The sequence below is a fragment of the Mirounga angustirostris genome, unplaced genomic scaffold (assembly GCF_029215605.1).
Source record: "Mirounga angustirostris isolate CCGP_5_RB_7025 unplaced genomic scaffold, mMirAng1.0.hap1 SCAF_12, whole genome shotgun sequence".
NCBI lineage: Eukaryota > Metazoa > Chordata > Mammalia > Carnivora > Phocidae > Mirounga > Mirounga angustirostris.
In genome coordinates this window covers 72,750,724-72,769,987 of record NW_026991720.1, presented here as the reverse complement: position 1 = coordinate 72,769,987, position 19,264 = coordinate 72,750,724, and the positions used below count along the sequence as shown (strand labels likewise).

The 19,264-nt window shown below is 34.2% G+C and overlaps 1 protein-coding gene across 4 annotated transcripts in view; it reads left to right on the top strand.

Annotated features, from left to right (window-relative positions):
* The window catches only part of CFAP69 (cilia and flagella associated protein 69), a 58,188-nt gene that overhangs the window by 15,619 nt on the left and 23,305 nt on the right, over positions 1–19,264 (top strand). For 2 of the 4 annotated variants that reach the window (XM_064575302.1, XM_045864765.3), the window contains exons 3-12: positions 1,443–1,508; positions 3,894–4,003; positions 6,504–6,580; positions 8,997–9,095; positions 10,085–10,234; positions 10,333–10,510; positions 12,170–12,293; positions 15,896–15,944; positions 16,041–16,162; positions 18,312–18,528. In XM_064575302.1, coding sequence (XP_064431372.1) covers positions 1,443–1,508; positions 3,894–4,003; positions 6,504–6,580; positions 8,997–9,095; positions 10,085–10,234; positions 10,333–10,510; positions 12,170–12,293; positions 15,896–15,944; positions 16,041–16,162; positions 18,312–18,528 — 1,192 coding nt within the window. Of the gene's footprint in view, positions 1–1,442; positions 1,509–1,588; positions 1,747–3,893; positions 4,004–5,962; positions 6,581–8,996; positions 9,096–10,084; positions 10,235–10,332; positions 10,511–12,169; positions 12,294–15,895; positions 15,945–16,040; positions 16,163–18,311; positions 18,529–19,264 lie in introns of those variants that run through there. The other 2 variants (XM_064575303.1, XM_064575304.1) reach the window with 2 other exon arrangements.

The following is a 19,264-nucleotide window of genomic DNA, read 5'->3' as shown; positions in this document are numbered from 1 at the left end:
CAAGAATCAACAGAGTGCCTAAAAGCCAACACAAAGTATAAAATTACTACAGGATAAAGATTGCATACTTTTAATATGTGGAAAATGGGTTGATCATGGTAGAGCCAATCAAAACCAAACAATGTCTAGTGATTAGTAGGCACAAAAATTTACTTATTATTTTACATTTTTTAGTTTCTACATTTTTTTTTAAATGTTTAACATTTTCTTTTTCTTTCTTTTTTTTTATTATTTATTTATTTGAGAGAGAGCACATGAGAGGGGGGAGGGTCAGAGGGAGAAGCAGACTCCCTGCTCAGCAGGGAGCCCGATGTGGGACTCGATCCCGGGACTCCAGGATCATGACCTGAGCCGAAGGCAGTCGCTTAACCACCCAGGCGCCCTAGTTTCTACATTTTAAGATAGAAAAAAACACAATAAAAATAATGTATCTCTTGCTGGCTGTGTTTGTTGTAAAAGTTATTTTTAATTTTGAATATATCTGCATTTTAAAAAAAGAAAAAAAAACAAAACTCAATGACATAGAGCTCCTACTAGTTGTTAAATAAGGGTAGACCAAAAAAAATTAAAAATGTATAAAATGCCACAGCTTCTCATGAAGGATACAAGAACTTTAAAAGGACAGAGTGATTCAGTTATGTAAACAAACACATCACTGTATTGATTTTTGTTTTGTTTTAACTGGCTGAAGATGTTTGTGCCAGTATACTGGGCATAATTTAGAGGTTAAAAATACAATTTCTGCAGACAGATTGCCAAATTTGACTTCTAACACCACCACTTATCAGCTAGCTGATATTGGACAAATGAGTGTTTTGCTTGAGTTTCCTATTCTGGAAAAGAGAGATAGTAATGGCACCTTCTTAATAGGGTTGTTTTAAAAATTAATGAAATGACATGTATCTATAGTACATATATGGTGCATGACATAGAAAACTGCTCAGCAAATTCAAGTATTGTTAATATTATTTCTGAAAACAAATGCTTGCTGGGGCGCCTGGGTGGCTCATTCGTTAAGCGTCTGCCTTCGGCTCAGGTCATGATCCCAGGGTCCTGGGATCCAGCCCCACATCGGGCTCCCTGCTCTGCAGGAAGCCTGCTTCTTCTTCCTCTCCCACTCCCCCTGCTTGTGTTCCCTCTCTCACTGTGTGTCTCTCTGTCAAATAAATAAATAAAATCTTTTAAAAAAAAAGAAAAAGAAAACAAATGCTGCTTTTATATTAACTTAGTTTTGATTCTCAGTTGCCTGGTCAAATTTAAATGATACGTTTATTTTTACCTTCACTCTTTCAGGAAACATTTTATAATGCTTACATTATAATATAGTAATTTAAGAATTACTTGATAAATTTAATGTCTACTTTCTTTTTATATTAAAGAAATTTTAAAAATCTCAACAGATTTAATAGTACAAAAGAACTAAAATAGATAACTTGTTTTAGGATGATTTAGAAGAAAAACAACTTCAATCTGTCAAGAAACTGATGCAGTGTTATCAGAATGGACTTGTATCCTTTACATATATATGTATTGTATGTTTGTTTCATTTATCCTGAAATGAGAGAATTTTTATTAGAAAATATATTATTTTCCTCTTGCTGCTGTAACAAATTACCACAAACTTAGTGCCATAAAACAGCTTAAAGCTTTTATCTTACAGTTCTGGAGGTCAGAAGTCCAAAATCAGCATCACTGGGCTAAAGTCAAGATATTGGCGGGGCTGGCTTCCTTCTGAAAGCTCTCGAGGTGAATCCCCATCCTTGCTTTTCCCAGCTTCTAAGGTGGCCGGCATTCCTTGGCTCATGGCCCCTCCCTCAAAGTAGCACCACTCTCACCTCTGTTTCTGTGGTCCCATCTTCTCTGATCCTCTCCTGCCTCTCTCTTTCCCAGGTAGGATCCCTCTGATTACTGTGAGCCTATCTGGATAATCTGGGATAACTTTCCCATCTCAAGATTTTTAATTTAATCACGTGTGAAGTCCCTTTGCCATGTAAGGTAATATATTCACAAGTTCTGGGACTCAGGATGTGATCATCTTTGGGCAGGCCATTATTCTGTCTACCACAGAAAATATCTAACATTTTGTGTTTTTCACAGAATTATACTTTTTGGTTTTCAGAATATAAAATTGAAGAAACAGATTAATGTACTTAATTCTGTGCAGCTAATGGCAGTTTTTATAGACTCAGAGAGACAGTGGATATAGTTAGGAGGGCCAAGTCAAAGTCTTCTTTCGACCAATATACTTGATTAGTTGTAATTTTGATAAGCTTCTTAACTTCTCCAGCCTTATAAAATGGGGATAACAGCACCCCCTGAGTTTGCTAGGAAGACTAGATGAGATAATGTACATGCAAGTGCTTGATAACCAGTAAGATATTATATAAATATGTTATTCCCATTGTATATACCACCTGATCAGAATATATGGAAACCAGTGCAACTCAGAACTGTCTGTGCTTAAGAACCAGTTTATTGTTAGGTTGTTGTTGTTTTTGTTACAAGCTTTGCATGCATTAGCTATTACAGAAGGCAATACAGTTGTCACAGGAAACTCTCACTGTCTGTAGTCGTCTTACCACAGACTGGTAACAGAGAATTTCAGAACTGGCAGTGGTCCATAGAGCACCCCTTCAGTAGTAGTGGTCTCCACAACCTCCAAAAATTGTCTAAAGATGTAAGTCTCTAATATTAGCTTGTTTCAGTATTTCAAACATCTTAAGCCTCCCACTCAGGGAAATGTGCCTTAAAATTTTATTTGAATTCTTTTCTTGCCTTATTTTAGCCTCCTTTTATATGGATTTGTTGAGGGCTTGTGGATATCGAGCATTATTTACTGGTAGCCAAAAAAGTCTACTAGCAAGTAATTTCTTTCCCTGTCTGACCCTGATACCTCAACACCTCCATCATTTTTTTCTTCTTCAAGTTAGAGAGTTGGTGGCAAATGGCTCTATTTTTTTTTTTTTTTTTTTTTTAACTAGGCTCCACACTAGGGCTTGAACTTACAACCCTGAGATAGAGATCAAGAGTCAGACCTGGTTAACCGAGTGAGCTGGCCAGGTGCCCCCAAATGGCTCTATTTCTGAAGGCCTTTCATATGCTGGCTCTACATATGATAAAACAAAGCAAAAATAAGTTAGAGAAGTATCTTGGTCACTTCCGTAGGTACAGAGGTTTGTACTTCCAGTATATCCAGCTTTCCCATCTTTTCCTAAGAAGCTCCTAGAAAGAGACTAGAAGTGATAGGACTCAACCAAAGAAGTATGTCACAACTATCATGTTTCCTTGGCTTTAAAAGAATATCCGTGAAATTTGTTTATGTACCAGTTGAGTTTTTTAAATAGATAAAAAGTGCTGTTACTTCAAGATTTAGAAGAGGTAAATTTTGCTTTTATACTAGTTTTAAATGAAAAAAAATCTCAACTTATACCTTGAAAGCAAGAAAATGCATCTGAATAATGTTAATAAAATAAAGAAAAGGTAGGGTTGGGTTGTTTATTCTGGAGCACTGTATGTTTTATGTGTGAGTGGGGAAAAGATGAAGGATAAAAGTGAGTCATTAACTGTTTTCAATGTGTTATTACTTATTGCCAATAGTTATTGATCAGCTGAATCCATGGTATAATAGTTAGTAATCAAATTCTAAAGATATGGTGAGAAGAGAAAACAATATTTTGAATAAGAGGTTACTGAGACAAAAATTAAATACTGTTCCTGAAAAAAATATGGTTCTAAGTTTTCCTATATACAGTTCAAAATTAGTATAATTAAAACATTGTCAACCACATTTAACAAAATAGATGGAATTCTATAGATTTTCTTGACCGAAATCTATAAAGACTATGCTAATAAATACTAATCTTAATTTTATTTCTTAACTAAAAGTATTAAAGCCCCTAAGGGATTTAGCACAAATATTTAAAATTTTGAATCTGTGTGCAGAAAAAATTGAAAACCAGCCCCACTTTATAGAATCTGCATCTAATATCCTAAAATTATGTGGGTAAGTTTTTTTTCTTTAATTTACATTAGCATGCAGTATTTTATTATGTTTTATTTTGTATTACAAAGATATGCAGTATGGTATAGTAAAGAGATGACTCAGAAAACTTCACCTGATCACTTGATTCCAGTTGATATTTCAAAGGTAGTCAATTTTATTGTAGTCTGAGATAGCTAGCCACAAGAGATTAAACTGTAAGTATATTAAAATGTTTTGTCATAATAAGTTGTTCTCAAGTGAGCAATAAATGTGAGGTGGAAGCAAGAAATTGTGACTTTTTAGAGAATTTTTGAGGAAATTTATGAACACAGCTAAATAGTTTCAGTCTAGTTTTTTTTCTCTTTTTAGAAAATTTGACTCTCCAAGATATATTAATTTCTGAGTCATGTTTTATTGATTTTTCAAATTTGAATGAAGTATAAAATATCACCAGTCATTTCTGGTATATATTTTTTATGTAAATTAGAGGTCAGCATTATAAAATCAATTTTAAATTTGTTTATGTAAATGTAAATTACATAAATATAATTTTTAAAATGTAAATTAGAGGTCAGCATTATAAGATTAATATATCCTATCCTCTATATTATTGTTTCTCCAACCATTTGGGGGAACTAGTAGTATCTTCAGCTTGTTTGCTGCCGCATAGTAGCTAATCCAGATATACATTAAAATATCCATTTTTAGTTTTCAAAATAATATAGTAGAGGAGATTTCTTTAAGTAGGAATAAACCTTTCCATAAATTTAACCTTCTAAATCTTTCTACCAATTTAACTTTTTCAATAGCATGTTTCTTTTAGTATACAAATGGTAGTAGTAGTATGTATACATGGTAGTTTCAACTCTTAGTAGCAGTAACATTTAAAAATTTTATAACTATATACACTTCATTTTTTTTGATATCTGAACAAAATCATAAAAAATACTTTATTGAATGCCTTTACCAGGGCTTACTTTTTAATACAGATTGTGAAAAATAAAGAAATAAACTATTGCTCTGGTGCTTTCAAGGAAATTTTATGTATTAATCAGAAATTATTATTATATTGATGTGAGATTATATTGTTATCATTTCAAATTTCAAGGCTCTGCAAGTCCTAGAATACCAGGCCTGTAAGCATTACTTTGAGTAATGCCAGTGAAGAGCACCACCAAGAACTGGTTCTCTGTGAAAGCTGTGACTGAATGTTTCCTTACATAAAATGACAAGACTTTTGAATTACACTCTTTACTTTCCCTCAGATTTCATAATTATTCACATTATTTAATTTTTTTCTCCTTTCCTAATTTCTGTTTTCATCCTGTATATTTCTCCACACCTCACCCTCACTTGATCCCCTTCTCAAGACAATTTTGGGGGATAAAAACATTGAAAATAAAAAATAAAACCTAGCCTTTCTGTTTTGGCTTCTATGTAATATGTTTTCTCACTACTTCAGAAGTATAATGCATGTTATTTTTATAACCTTTTGAGGGGGAAACTCTTCTAGTGCTTTATCTTATAGATTGTTTCCTCTGGTAGAAAAGGAAAAAGTTTGAGGACAAGAAGAAGTAATTTTAGAGTTCTTCACTTTAGAGATCCAGCTTGAGCTGGATAACAAGTAATAAGTTATTGGTTTCAAATGAAAAATTCTAACAAACACTAAAAAATGAACCTCTGTGGCATTTATAAAATTGTCCTTTCATAGCTTGCCCTTGAAATATCTTGAAATTTTTTCTTGAAAAACTTGAATTAAAAGTCCTATAGAGAGGATATATTATACTTTTATATAGCACATGAGGTTCAAATTTTGAACTCATGAAATACCAAAATAGTTCATATTTTGTATTGAAGAAATAATTTTTATTTCTCCTTTGACATTTAGACTAATGACCTAGGTTTGAATGCCCTATCTTTTATGATTTTTATTTATTTATTTATTTTTTTTTTAAGATTTTATTTTTTTTTATTTTTTAGAGAGCGAGCGAGAGAGAAACAGCACGAGAGGGGAGAGGGTCAGAGGGAGAAGCAGGCTCCCCGCTGAGCCGGGAGCCCGATGTGGGACTCGATCCCAGGACCCTGGGATCATGACCTGAGCCGAAGGCAGACGCTTAACCATCTGAGCCACCCAGGCGCCCTCTTTTATGATTTTTAAATAAATTATTTTCAAGTAACTTTTGTTATAGTAGCTGTGAAGTATAATTCTAATATCAATATTTGTTATTGTTTTTATGTAATTAAATATTTAAATTTTTTATTTATACAGTGTTGCAAGATGGCTTTCTTAACCCTTGCCTTTTATGTTCATCTCTCTTCATTTTCATAAACCTATTCTATCTTCTATTTGATCAGTTAGAAACACAAAAATTCTTTGATAGTTGCCAGTTCTCCCAGGGCTACGGAACAGGCTATTATCCTCATTTTATTCTTTAGAAAGGATTTTCCCCTCCTTTGCCAATGATGGTTCAATTAAGGACTTCATTAAACATAACTCCTGCATTCTTTATTCTTATTGAAGCTTGCCATTTTTGAAAAAGAAAGTATCAGATGAAATAACATATGCTGAAGATACTGCTAATTCAATCGCGCTTCTGGGTAAGTTAAGATTTCTTCAAGATTAAGGGGTGTAGCATATGACAGGCCCTACTGACAAGAAAGAAATGTCTTAATTACTAAGTTTTAGAGTACTCTTCCAAATGTAGGTCCTTTTCTTGTTTCTGATTGGCAATTAATCATAGTGTGCTTGTTGATAATTTTTGTATTGTTTTCCACTGAGGCGTTTTATGATACCAACAAGATTCTGTGTTCCTTAATTGAAGGACTGGCAGATGCTTATTTGTCTTGATGTTATTTAGTTTGTTGGAATATAACTTTTTTGTAAATCTGAAGTATATGTACCTCTCAATAATCACAAAAATGTTTTCAAATTAAACTCTAATAATTGCTAGAATCTAATTGCTAGAATCACTGAGATCCAAATTATTCATTAAATAATCTAAAATTTTAAATAAAATCATAAAATAGGGAGACTTTAATCCTTTTATATCTAAATAAGTTTCATAGTCTTCAACGGTAGATATTCTGGGAGAAATTATTATGGCCTAGAGTGGATAAAGGCATCAAGGAAATTAGAATAAATGGGGAGTTAGATAAGGTGACCACAAGGAACAACCAGGTTGGAAACTAACAGGAAACTTTAATTCTGTGAATCTCTAGCATTGAAGTTTACACTGGGAAGCCAACCCATTATCATTAATGATCATTAATCATAATATTAACAGATAAAAGATGTAGGTTTGGTTGATAACATTAAAAAATGCCTCTGTTACCCTTATTATTTTTAAATGTTGTCTCTAAGAGTATTGATAGGCATTTGTATGATAAATACATGGCTCTTTCTTACTGTGTCAGTCTGCTTTTTGCTGAATAATTGCTTGCCTGCCTTCGAACACTTGAAGAAAGTATGAACTCTTAGCTTAAAATGAGCTCCCTTCACTGATTATTGACTGCAAGTGCTACTGTTCTCTACCTTGTTTTTTAATAGCTGGAAACATGAGTTTAAACTAAAATAATTGTATAGATTATAAAGGGTTGAACAAAGCTGTTCGTTTTTACTAAAAACTTCCAGTTTCTATTATGTAGTATTAAATCATATTACTTTTTCTTTTAAGCGATAGTTATTTCTGATTCAAGAGTAGGATTTTGGAAATGTGTGAGGGAAAAAGTTGGTACTCTATTCTGAGATTATGAAACAGGAAACTGTGAGAAATGATCTAAACTTAAAAAAGGGTAGAGAAGCAGATGAGAAACCTTAGAATTTCCCATAAACTTGAACATTAGTTTTGTTGGAAAATTTTAGTTGTTCCTATTGAATAAAGTTTTCCAAAACATAGTGATTTTTTTCAACATCAAAGGAAGTGTTCAAAAGAAATTAAGGGAATCATCTTGAAACTGTCTTCTTTTCTTCTTCTTTTTTTAGTGGTATCTTTTGCAGATAGATTCCCCTAAAGCAAGGGTGAGATTTTCCTATGTGCTTCCTCCTTCTGTCCATTTGCATCCCCACTCACTGATCATTTCCAGAGGTGAACATTATGCAAATCCTAATGCAAAACAGGAGTGTTCCAGGAACACCTCATTAACTGTTTCCCTCACAGAGTCCACTCACATCTGGTTCAGCCCTGAAGCTGATTCTCCCAACTCCAGTTGTCCCAGGCATGCAGAGGACATGGAATAGTTCCAGAATCCCACAGATCATTTTCAGATTCTCTTAGGGATCATAACTTGTAGTTCATTGGAGCAAGAACAATCCAGTTTGAAGTATAGGCTGAAGCCAGTTCAGAAGTAATTTAGATAGGCCTGAAAAAGAACCTTCCCAATCCTTCATCTCCACCAAGATAACTAGAACATGAAACTATTATATGTAGGGCAAAGATTGCCTAGAAACTCACTGTTTTCCAGTCTGTCTGCAAATTGAAAAGCAGAGCACACTTGGAACTTCTCTAAGCAAAGGATGCATTATTAGAGGCAACAAATTACTGATTCTCTAGTTAAAGAGAAAAATGCTAACCCATATCTTGCCAGAATAATAACAGTAACTTACTATATGCCAAACGCTATTCTCAGCTTTTTTTCATATTAATTCCCACAGCAATCTTTAAAGTAGTAACTATCGTTATACACATTTTATAGGTGAGAAAAGTAAGACACAAGTTCACATAGGTAGTAAGTGGCAGAGCCAGTATTTAATCTTAAACAGTCTGGTTCCATTATTTATGTTATTAACCATATTTTCTTCTTTTCTTCCCGGGAAGGAGAGGCTGAGTTGATTGAGGGGCCAAATATTATAAGGATAGGTCCAAGATATTTCACGTATGCATGTGCGCATGTATAAAATTACATGGTCCAGTTTGAACTTCTAGTGAGGATATTTTTAATCATATTACTAACACATTTAAATTTGCAAGTAAACATGACAGTGTTATTAAATAGCAGTCATTTCTCTTTCTGGCAGGTGAATTAATGAAAATACCAAATTCTGGATTGAGGATACAAATTTGTAAGTGTATTGTTGACTTTTATCATGCAGAACCACCAAAGAAGCATATTACAGGTGAAGTTTTCAAAGGTCTTTTAGTAATAACTTATGTCTGTAAAATAATATTCTTTCTCATTCTCTTTGAACTTGGAAAGACACAGTGGGATTGATGCAGGCGAGCTAGGTCCGAGGACCCAGAGGGGTTCCCACTGGACCAGCCAAAAGGGTCGTTGGCTCTGTGCAGGATAGGAATCAAACACAAGCCAAGTGGAAGTGAGAGCAGAGATTATTGAAGACATAGAGAGAGTGTAGATATGGACAGAGCATCCAGAAGACTCAGAAAGGAAAGAAGAGTGAGTCTTGTCCTTGCTTGGGGCCTGTGGTTTTTATTGAGGATTATGGTCAGGTGCACCTGTCTTCTCAGACTCCCAGAAACAATAGGTGTCTCCATTAAGTCACTTATGCCCTTGAGCCAGGTGTCTTGATGAGTCAATATTCTTGGAAAATGTTTATGATGACTCTGCCCAGTTACTCTTTAGATATTGTCTATTCTGCAGGAAGACTCCAAAGAAATAATTAAATCCTTGACCTTTATAAGGAGGACATACATCATTATATTATATATATAATATATATATTAAATTTAATTTTTTAAATTTTTGAATTGACTCATTACCTGGCCTTTTATAGAAAAATTTTGCCCAGGGGCGCCTGGGTGGCTCAGTTGTTAGGCGTCTGCCTTCAGCTCAGGTCATGATCCTGAAGTCCTAGGATAGATTCTGCATCATTTGGCTCCCTGCTCAGCGGGAAGCCTGCTTCTCCCTCTCCCACTCCCCCTGCTTGTGTTCCGTCTCTTGCTGTCTCTCTGTCAAATAAATAAATAAAATCCTTAAAAGAAAAAAGAAAAAATTTTGCCTATCCCTGTTCAATACCATTTTAAAATGCCATACACTTTTTTTAAAGTTGTTATTGCTGTCGTTTAATAATATTACTCATTCCTTTGTCTGAACACGGATGATTACTATGTGAGGTAACTTACATATTTATTAACTAATTGTTGTTAGGTTACCAGCAAGCAAGTTCATCATACAAGATTAAGATGGCTGAGGTCGGAGGATTGGCAAAAACAATGGTCCAATCATTGACCTTACTTGAAAATCAACTTGTTGAGAAACTTTGGGTGCTTAAAGCTCTGCAACATCTCTCAACTTCTGGTTTGTATATTATTAAATACTTCTTTCTCAACTATTTTTGTTTCTATTTAACCGTGTCAAGACTGTACAACGTAAATAATTTTTAAATTTATTTTCAGAAGTTAATTGCACTTTAATGATGAAAGCACAAGCAGCCAGTGGAATCTGTGCTCATCTCAATGACCCAGATCCCTCTGGACAGCTTCTGTTTCGTTCATCAGAAATACTTTGGAATTTATTGGAAAAATCTCCAAAAGAAGAAATCATACAACAGCTTAGTAACTTGGAATGTTTGCTGTAAGTAAACAGTTAGGTAGGAATGTTTTTTAACCTTAAAATGATAACCAATAACATAACTAACGTCTTTGTTTGAATTTGTTTTCGATTAGGCTTTTGAGTCATGTAATGACTATGTTTCAGGACATCATTTTTATGCTGTGGTAGAAATGCATTTGTGCAATAGCAAGCCATTTTTTTTCTATTTGGAAAGCTTTTAAAGTAGCTTGTTAACAAAACGAAATTATGTCTTTGAAGAAGTATAAAATAAATTAGACATTTAAAAGAACTATTTTGTTTGTTCATTCAATAACTTATTTTTAAATACTTACTCTCTTCTGGATATTGCAATAAGCATTAGCAATAAAATATAAGTGAGCCTTTAAGTTACTTATTCACTTATTCATCAAATAATTATTGTCTGCTCTGTGCCAACTTCAGTACTAGGCCGTAGAAATACAAACGAAAACAATGCAGACATGATCTCTGCTTCCAAGGAATTTGCATTGTTAGAAGATGGACAAGTAAACAGGCAACTAAATGCTATGAAAGAGACTATCACAGGTGCTACATGTTCTCTAGAAAAGAACAATTCAGCACACACCCAACCCAACTGATTTAAACCACATTGGATACTTATGGGCTTATATAACTACAAGGTCAAGGATAAAACTGGTTTCATGTGCTCAGCAAATAACAGGATGTGACCTTCATCATCCCTCTACAGTCTTCCACAGTGTTAGCTTTATTCCCAAGCTCCACATGGTGAGACCTAAAGGAAGTTTAGGTTCACATAATTACAACCCCAAATCAAGCAGAAGAGAAGACTTCCTCTTCTGAAAGGCCAAAGAAAATTCTTTGAATTGAGTCCCTGTTGGTCCTGAGTGGTCTGGGATGGCCATATGCCATTCCAGAATGATTTACTAGTGACAGAGAAATGCTCTGGCTAAAAGGAAATTGAAGGCAACTTCGCAAGACCAAAAGAGTAAATGCCTAAATAGAAATAAAGGAACTATTATCATAAGAAGGGCAAGTAAGGGGCACCTGGCTGGCTCTGTCTGTAGACTATGCGACTCTTGATCTCGGTGTTGTGAGTTCAAGCCCCACACTGGGTTTAGAGATTACTTAAAAAAATAAAATCTTAAAAAAAAAGATGAACCTGATGAACCCTAATTTGGTATCTAAATGATAAATACAAACTGGCAACACAGAAGAGTTTTGCATTCAGAGAGCATCCTAGACAGAGGAACAGAAGTGAAAATAGAACTTAGCAAAATAAAAAACTGGAAGATACTCAATATATTGGGAGCAGAAAATAGAATCGTGGGAGATGAAGCGAACAGTGTTAGCAGGGACCATAACATGAAAGGCTTGATAAGCCTTGGTAAGAAGGTAGGACTTTTTAATCTTAAAGAAAAACCTTTAAGTAGTTTAAAAAGGAAAATGATATGAATTAATCTTTACTTTAGAGCAGTCACTTTGCCCACAGGTATAGATTTGGATTGATGGATTCTTATCTGATACAGACTTGAATTCCATGGCATATTTGGAAATGTAGAAACGATCAGAAATACTTTGAAATGAATAGTATAATATAAAAAAGGGGATTTTGTTGATAGACACTTAAGTAGCATTGTATGTATGGAAATACTGTTTTAAAGATCTGATTTTACTTTCCAGGACTTTGAAGGAAGTATTTAAAAATCTGTTTATGAGAGGTTTTAGTCATTATGATCATCAGCTTAGAAATGATATATTAGTAATCACTACAATTATAGCTCAAAATCCCGGAGCACCAATGATCGTAAGTATGAGTCAGACTGCATTAATTTTGATTGTGGAAATAGCTGGTGTGGGGGGAAGGAGTCCTAAAAAACATTGTAAAATTTATTAACTTTGTTGTGATAGCAAGTTATGTTATAATGTCATTATGGTCACCAGTAGTTCTGCCAGTTCTTTACAACCTTTTGGAAACTTGAGATTCTCTTTCATATTTTATAATTCGCTTACATATTTACCATTTATGATGCATTTCTTTCCTTGCTGATGATACGAGTTTATATCTGGCATCATTTCTCTTTCACCTAAAGAATTTCCTTTCCCATTTCTTATGATGCAGATCTGCTGGCTGCTGGCAACAAATTCTCTTAATTTCTTTTATCTGAAAATATCTTTAATTCAGCTTATTTATTGATGTCTGTGTTCATAGAATATAGAATTCTAAGTTGAACATTTTTACCTTTTGGCACTTTGAAGCTATTGTTCCACTGTCTCCTGGCCTCATGTTTCTGATCAGAAGTATTTGTTATTTCAAGTTGTTTCCCCATGGACAATGTATCACTTTGCTTTGTGGCTGTTTTTCAAGATTTTCCCTCTACCTTTGGTTTTCAGCAGTTTTACTGTAATGTGCCAAGATGGGATTTTCTTTGTATTTATCCTGCTTGAGATTGATTCATAGAGCTTCCTGAGTATGTAAATTGACTAAATTTGGAGCATTTTTGGTCATTATTCTTCAAGTATTTTATCAGCCCTTTTCTCTCTCTCCCCTCTTCTGTAATTCAGATTACATGCATGTTTGTCGTGAGGTTCTGTTCACTTTTTTCAATCATTTTTCTCTCTATACTTCAGATGTGATAATTTGTATTGGTCTATATATCTAAATTCACTGACTTGTTTTCCCTGTCATCTTCATTCTGTTATTAATCCTATCCAGTGCATTTTTATTTCAGATGTTGTCTTTTTTAGTTTTTGAATTTTTGTTTCCTTTTTATAGTTTCTATTTCTCTGCTGAGAGTTCTTGTCTTTCTGTTTAATATGAGCATCTTTACCATGGATTCTGGTGTACTCTTCTGAAAAATATTTATTCTTTTGTATTAATAGGCATTTAGTTTGGCTCCTCATCCCTACGGTGAATGGCAGGTCAAATCTCAATTCATTTCTTTTAGCCTTACCTAGGATGCTTGAGTAGTCCCTACCTTAGCATGATTCAGGCATTAGCCAGAGACTTGGCAGTTTATACACAGAAGTTGAAGTTCCCTTTCCACAGCTCTCTCCTTTATGGGATTTCTCCCTTCACTTTCCAGGAGCAATAGTTGCCCTGAGATTACCTCTGCCCTCTGAGTGTTCAAACCACTAAGATAACAGCTTTATCCTGAGTTGTAGCATCCACACATGGTGTGGACTAGGGCCTGGCTTCAATCTAAAAGCCATTTTTTAAAAAAGGGAAACTCATGCAGTACCATCTCCTTCAAAGTTCTGACTCCCCTCCAGTATCTACTTGTCACAAGACAGTTGTTTTTATATTTTGTTCAGAGTTTATAATTGTTACCTGTAGGAAGGTTTCTTATAGAAGCTACTCTGCTTAATTTCTTTTATCTGAAAATATCTTTAATTCAGCTTAATTATTGATGTCTGTGTTCATAGAATATAGAATTCTAAGTTGAACATTTTTTTTTTTTAAAGATTTTATCCATTCACTTGAGACAGAGAGAATGAGAGAGACAGAGAGCACATGAGAGGGGGGAGGGTCAGAGGGAGAAGCAGGCTCCCCGCCGAGCAGGGAGCCGGATGCAGGACTCGATCCAGGGACTCCAGGATCATGACCTGAGCCGAAGGCAGTCGCCCAACCAACTGAGCCACCCAGGTGCCCCTAAGTTGAACATTTTTACCTTTTGGCACTTTGAAGCTATTGTTCCACTGTCTCCTGGCCTCATGTTTCTGATCAGAAAGACTTCTGATCTCTACTCTGGGATGTCAATCATTCAGTGATTTTTACATTATAAAATATGGGGAGGCCCAGAAGCTGAGATTTTTGGCAATGATATTCACATAGCCACAAACTTTCTAAGTTGTATTTAAAGGAAATTTGGGAATGAAGTCCTCAACCCCAATGGTTACTAAATGATTATCAAATGATTATTGGTTATCAAATGATCTCAACAAAGAACAATCACAGAATTTATATGTGTAAATGGGGGCAACAATCCTACCTAGCTTTCTGGTCAAGGCTGCAATGTTTGGGTAAACCTATGTTTCTTTGGAAGCCCCTGGTTAGTTAATAAACTCATTAGCATCCTTGCAAACATTCCGGTGAGTTTTATGAGTCAAATAACATCTTCACATTTAAAGAAGCCATATGGATCCTAAAGCAGTAGCACCATAACACTGCAAGCTCAAAAACCTAGGGGTTTGCCCCTGTAAACTCTCCCTAATTAAAAAGTCCAATTAGGATATCTCTGGCAGGAATGGGTTCTCTCATGCTGAAATATTTGGAATTCTGGTTATTCTTCAGGGCTTTTCATGTTAAGTAGGAACTGTTATGTTATCTCTTGACGAAACTTTTCACATGAGAGTGGTTGGGGTCAAGGTGGGAAGGGGGTTGTTTAAGAAGAAAAGCTGTCATGAATGGATAAAGAAGATGTGGTATATATATACAATGGAATATTATGCAGCCATCAAAAGGAATGAGATCTTGCCATTTGCAACGACATGGATGGAACTGGAGGGTATTATGTTGAGCGAAATAAGTCAAACAGAGAAAGACATGTATCATATGATCTCACGGATATGAGGAATTATTCTTAATCGCAGGAAACAAACTGAGGGTTGCTGGAGTGGGGGGTGGGGTGGGAGGGATGGGGTGACTGGGTAATAGACACTGGAGAGGGTATGTGCTCTGGTAAGTGCTGTGAATTGTGCAAGACTGTTGACTCTCAGATCTGCACCTCTGAAACAAATAATGCAATATATGTTAAGAAAAAAAAAAAAGAAGAAGAAGAAGAAGGTAGCAGGAGGGGAAGAATGAAGGGGGGGAAATCGGAGGGGTAGATGAACCATGAGAGACGATGGACTCTGAAAAACAAACTGAGGGTTCTAGAGGGGAGGGGGGTGGGAGGATGGGTTAGCCTGGTGGTGGGTATTGAGGAGGGCACATTCTGCATGGAGCACTGGGTGTTATGCACAAACAATGAATCATGGAACACTACATCTAAAACTAATGATGTATGGGGATTAACATAAGAATATAAAAAATATAAAAATTTAAAAAAAAAAGAAGAAAAGCTGTCGAAAATATCTTTCACCCTTATTTTGTCACTTAAAGGTATAGATAATGAGTTAGATAAGTAATTTGTAGTCTTAATACATTTTGGGTAATTACCAAATTTTAAACAGCATCTTATAAAATATTCATAGAATACTGTAAAAATATTTCTTAGAGCCAACAGAAGTTTATATTAATTACAAGTTTATTGGGCTATATGTTTCCTGCTTTCATCCCTTTCTATTATTAGTACTTTATGAATTCAAATGAATGACAAGGGGAATCTGGTTAAGATAAATACTAGGTAAATACAGGCATCTGTAATTTCCATCTAATTAAATTATCCTTCTGTGTATTTATATTAGGAATGTGGCTTTACCAGGGATTTGATACTATTTGCAACCTTTAATGAAGGTAAAAACCATAAAACTTTCAACCTATAATTATCTTGATGAGTCTTATACATTATTTTAGCTTTTACTTTATTTTCTTTTTTTTCCCCTCTCACAGTTAAAAGTCAAAATCCTTTGGTAAAAGGTCTTAAGCTTTCTAATTCCTATGAAGATTTTGAATTGAAGAAATTGCTATTCAATATAATTGTGATCTTATGTAAAGATTTACCTACTATACAGGTAAAAATAACCAAAGTGTCTCACTTTGTAGTATAACTTTTTTAAAGTCATGACGGCAAATCTTTCATTAACCCATATGTTTACCATAGAAAGTAACTCTTATTGGCCAGAATTTCATCTTCTCAAAATTTCTTTTGCTTACCTGTTAATAAACAGTGAATTCACCAAATTTAAACCACATAAACAAAAAAAAGGCAGGAGAACCTTAGAGATTTTTTTATGTATTTAGATCTCCTGAATAAGAAAACATAAAATGAAAAAAAATCCATATAGGTCCATCCAGCCTAATAGTCTACCTCTGACCATATTGTGGTTAAGGCTTTAGTCAGGCAGAATGCAGTGCTGTCATTTTTTAGCAATGTGATCCTGAATAGGCTGTTTAGTTTTTGTAAATCCCAGATATCTTTTTTTTTTTTTTTAAGATTTTGTTTATTTATTTGAGAGAGAGAGAGCACAAGCAGGGGGAGCAGCAGGCCAAGAGAGAGGGAGAAGCAGGCTTCCTGCTGAGCAGGGAGCCCCATGCAGGACTATCATGACCTGAGCTGAAGGCAGATGCTTAACCAACTGAGCCACCCAGGTGCCCCAATCCCAGATATCTTAATTTCAAAATGAGGATAACACCTATCTCACGGAATTATTATGAGTTAAAAGAGCTCAGAATTTTTTGGTAATACCACTTTGAGGAACACACATATATACGCACTAAAATATGCTCAGAGAAGGAAAAAATTGTCTTTACAGTTACAACTTTATTATTTACATCAAAAATATATGCTCTATAGAATCTAAATGTATTTTCTGAAATGCAAATAAAATATCATTACATAAAATATGGTTTTATTAGTACAGTGAAGTATTATATAACTATTAAAATCTCTATGGAGACAAAATGTACACTACAGTTTATAAACCACTTTAGTTGACAACAGAGTCAAATGGCATAAAGACTATGGTGAGCTTCTTAAAGCACTATGTGAGAGGTGGAATCAACTAATTTTTTTTATGTCATATGTTTGTGGCCCAGTAATTGTAGTGATAATGAATATGTGTACTGTTATTTTTAGTTCATGGAGTATTTTGAAAACATTATCCACTTAACATTTATAGTAATGCTAGAACTAGCTGTTGTTCTTATTCCTGCTTTCTCAATTCTAAATCTTGTGTTCATTCCCAGTGGACTAGTAGAAAATTTAGAGAAGTTCATAGGTGTTATTGTGAAAAAGTCTTTATAAAATAATGCCAAATGAAAAGAAAATTGAATAGAATATGGCACATTGTCTGCTGCTATCTTGTGAACCATATATAAGTATCAATCAGAATCAGCCATAATATTAACTACGTTGTCATATTATAATAGCTATGCATTTTTCTATTTTATTGAAATCATGGATTCAGTACAATTTTAAAATTCTAGGCATGTAATTATAAATATGGGTTGTGACCTGAGTGGCATTGGTTGACTAGAATATTTGTATAAGTTCTGTTGCAAGTGCTTAAAAATTAGCCACAGATGGGGCGCCTGCGTGGCTCAGTTGTTAAGCTTCTGCCTTCGGTTCAGGTCATGATCCCAGGGTCCTGGGATCAAGCCCTGCATGGGGCTCCCTGCTCCACGGGAAGCCTGCTTCTACCTCTCCCTGCTTGTGTCCCCTCTCTTGCTGTGTCTCTCTCTCTGTCAAATAAATAAATAAAATCTTTAAAAAATAAAAATAAAAAAATTAGCCACAGTCATTATTTTGGAAAAATTGATATTTTTATAGTATACAGTTGAGTCTGTGAAATGTTTCTTTTTCAAAAAGTGAGGGAAGAGAGAAATGCCAGCAGTTTATTTGCCCCAAATTTTCTGCTCTTGTGGTTTGATCATAAGCAGGAGTTAAATTACATATATAAGCACAGACATATTATATTATATTATTATATTATTGTCAGCTAGAGAGTGCATATCCGAGATAAGGGGATCACAGCCAACTGGTTGTTTTTTGGTTTTGGTTTTGTTTTGTTTTGTTTTTGGTACTTACTGTAGGTTGGGATCTTTAGGAAGGAAATTTTTTTAAATTCCTAATAAAACATCACACTGGAAATCTTTAATTTTCTTAGATTAAAGTTGTTTTAATTATGTTTCTAACAAAGTACTTTTTGCCCTTCCTCATAGCTATTAATTGATGGCAAAGTTATCTTGGCTTTGTTTACCTATCTTAAAAAGCCTGAGAAACACAAAATAATTGAATGGTCTGCGGCACAGTATGAAGAATTACAACTGCATGCAATTGTCACTTTGTCATCAGTGGCTCCTTTATTAACAGAAGAGTATATGTTGTGTCAGGGTAATGCTCAAGTCCTTGCATTTCTAGAATGGTGTGACAGTGAAGGTGAGTGATATCTGTCAAAATTCTAATTTACATATTTCAATTTAACTCTCAATATATGCATAGAAAAAATAAAATTAAAGAAAAGAGAAATAAAAATATAGATCTGATTTCCCTTTGATTTTTACGTATTTACATGTTGTTTTAAAGAAAAAAATCTGAGATTTCATTTAAGGTTAGACACATTAGTAATTATCATAACTATAATTGATGCATACCTCTCAGTAAAAGAAATCATTCATATAACCTGATTTAAATTTTTGTATCATTAGGCTTATCCAACAATTATACTAAGTCCTGGAAATATTTTAATTATTCATTCAACAAATGTTTGTTGACTGCCTACTAGGTACTAGATTGTTTTAGCTGCTAAAGATACATTTATATTCAAAATAAATAAAATCCCTACCTTCATGGAGTTTAAAATCCCCAGCCAGAAGCAATGATTCCACATGCAGTCTACCAAATTAGCAGACTACCAATTTGTACAAATACTTTATTTCAATTCTCATTCTTAGAAAGGATATAAGAAATACTTTCTTTTTAAAAAAATGTTTATAAGGGAGATACTGCATTTTTTTTCTGGAAGTCATTTTGCTTTGGAAATAATTTTATATGATACATTTTCAGTAGATCAAGAAAATCATATATCCATGAGGAAGGAAAAAAATTATAGCTGATTTTTTTTATTCTCTAGTTTCTAATATGCAGAATTACTAAATTTATTCTTGTTAAGTTG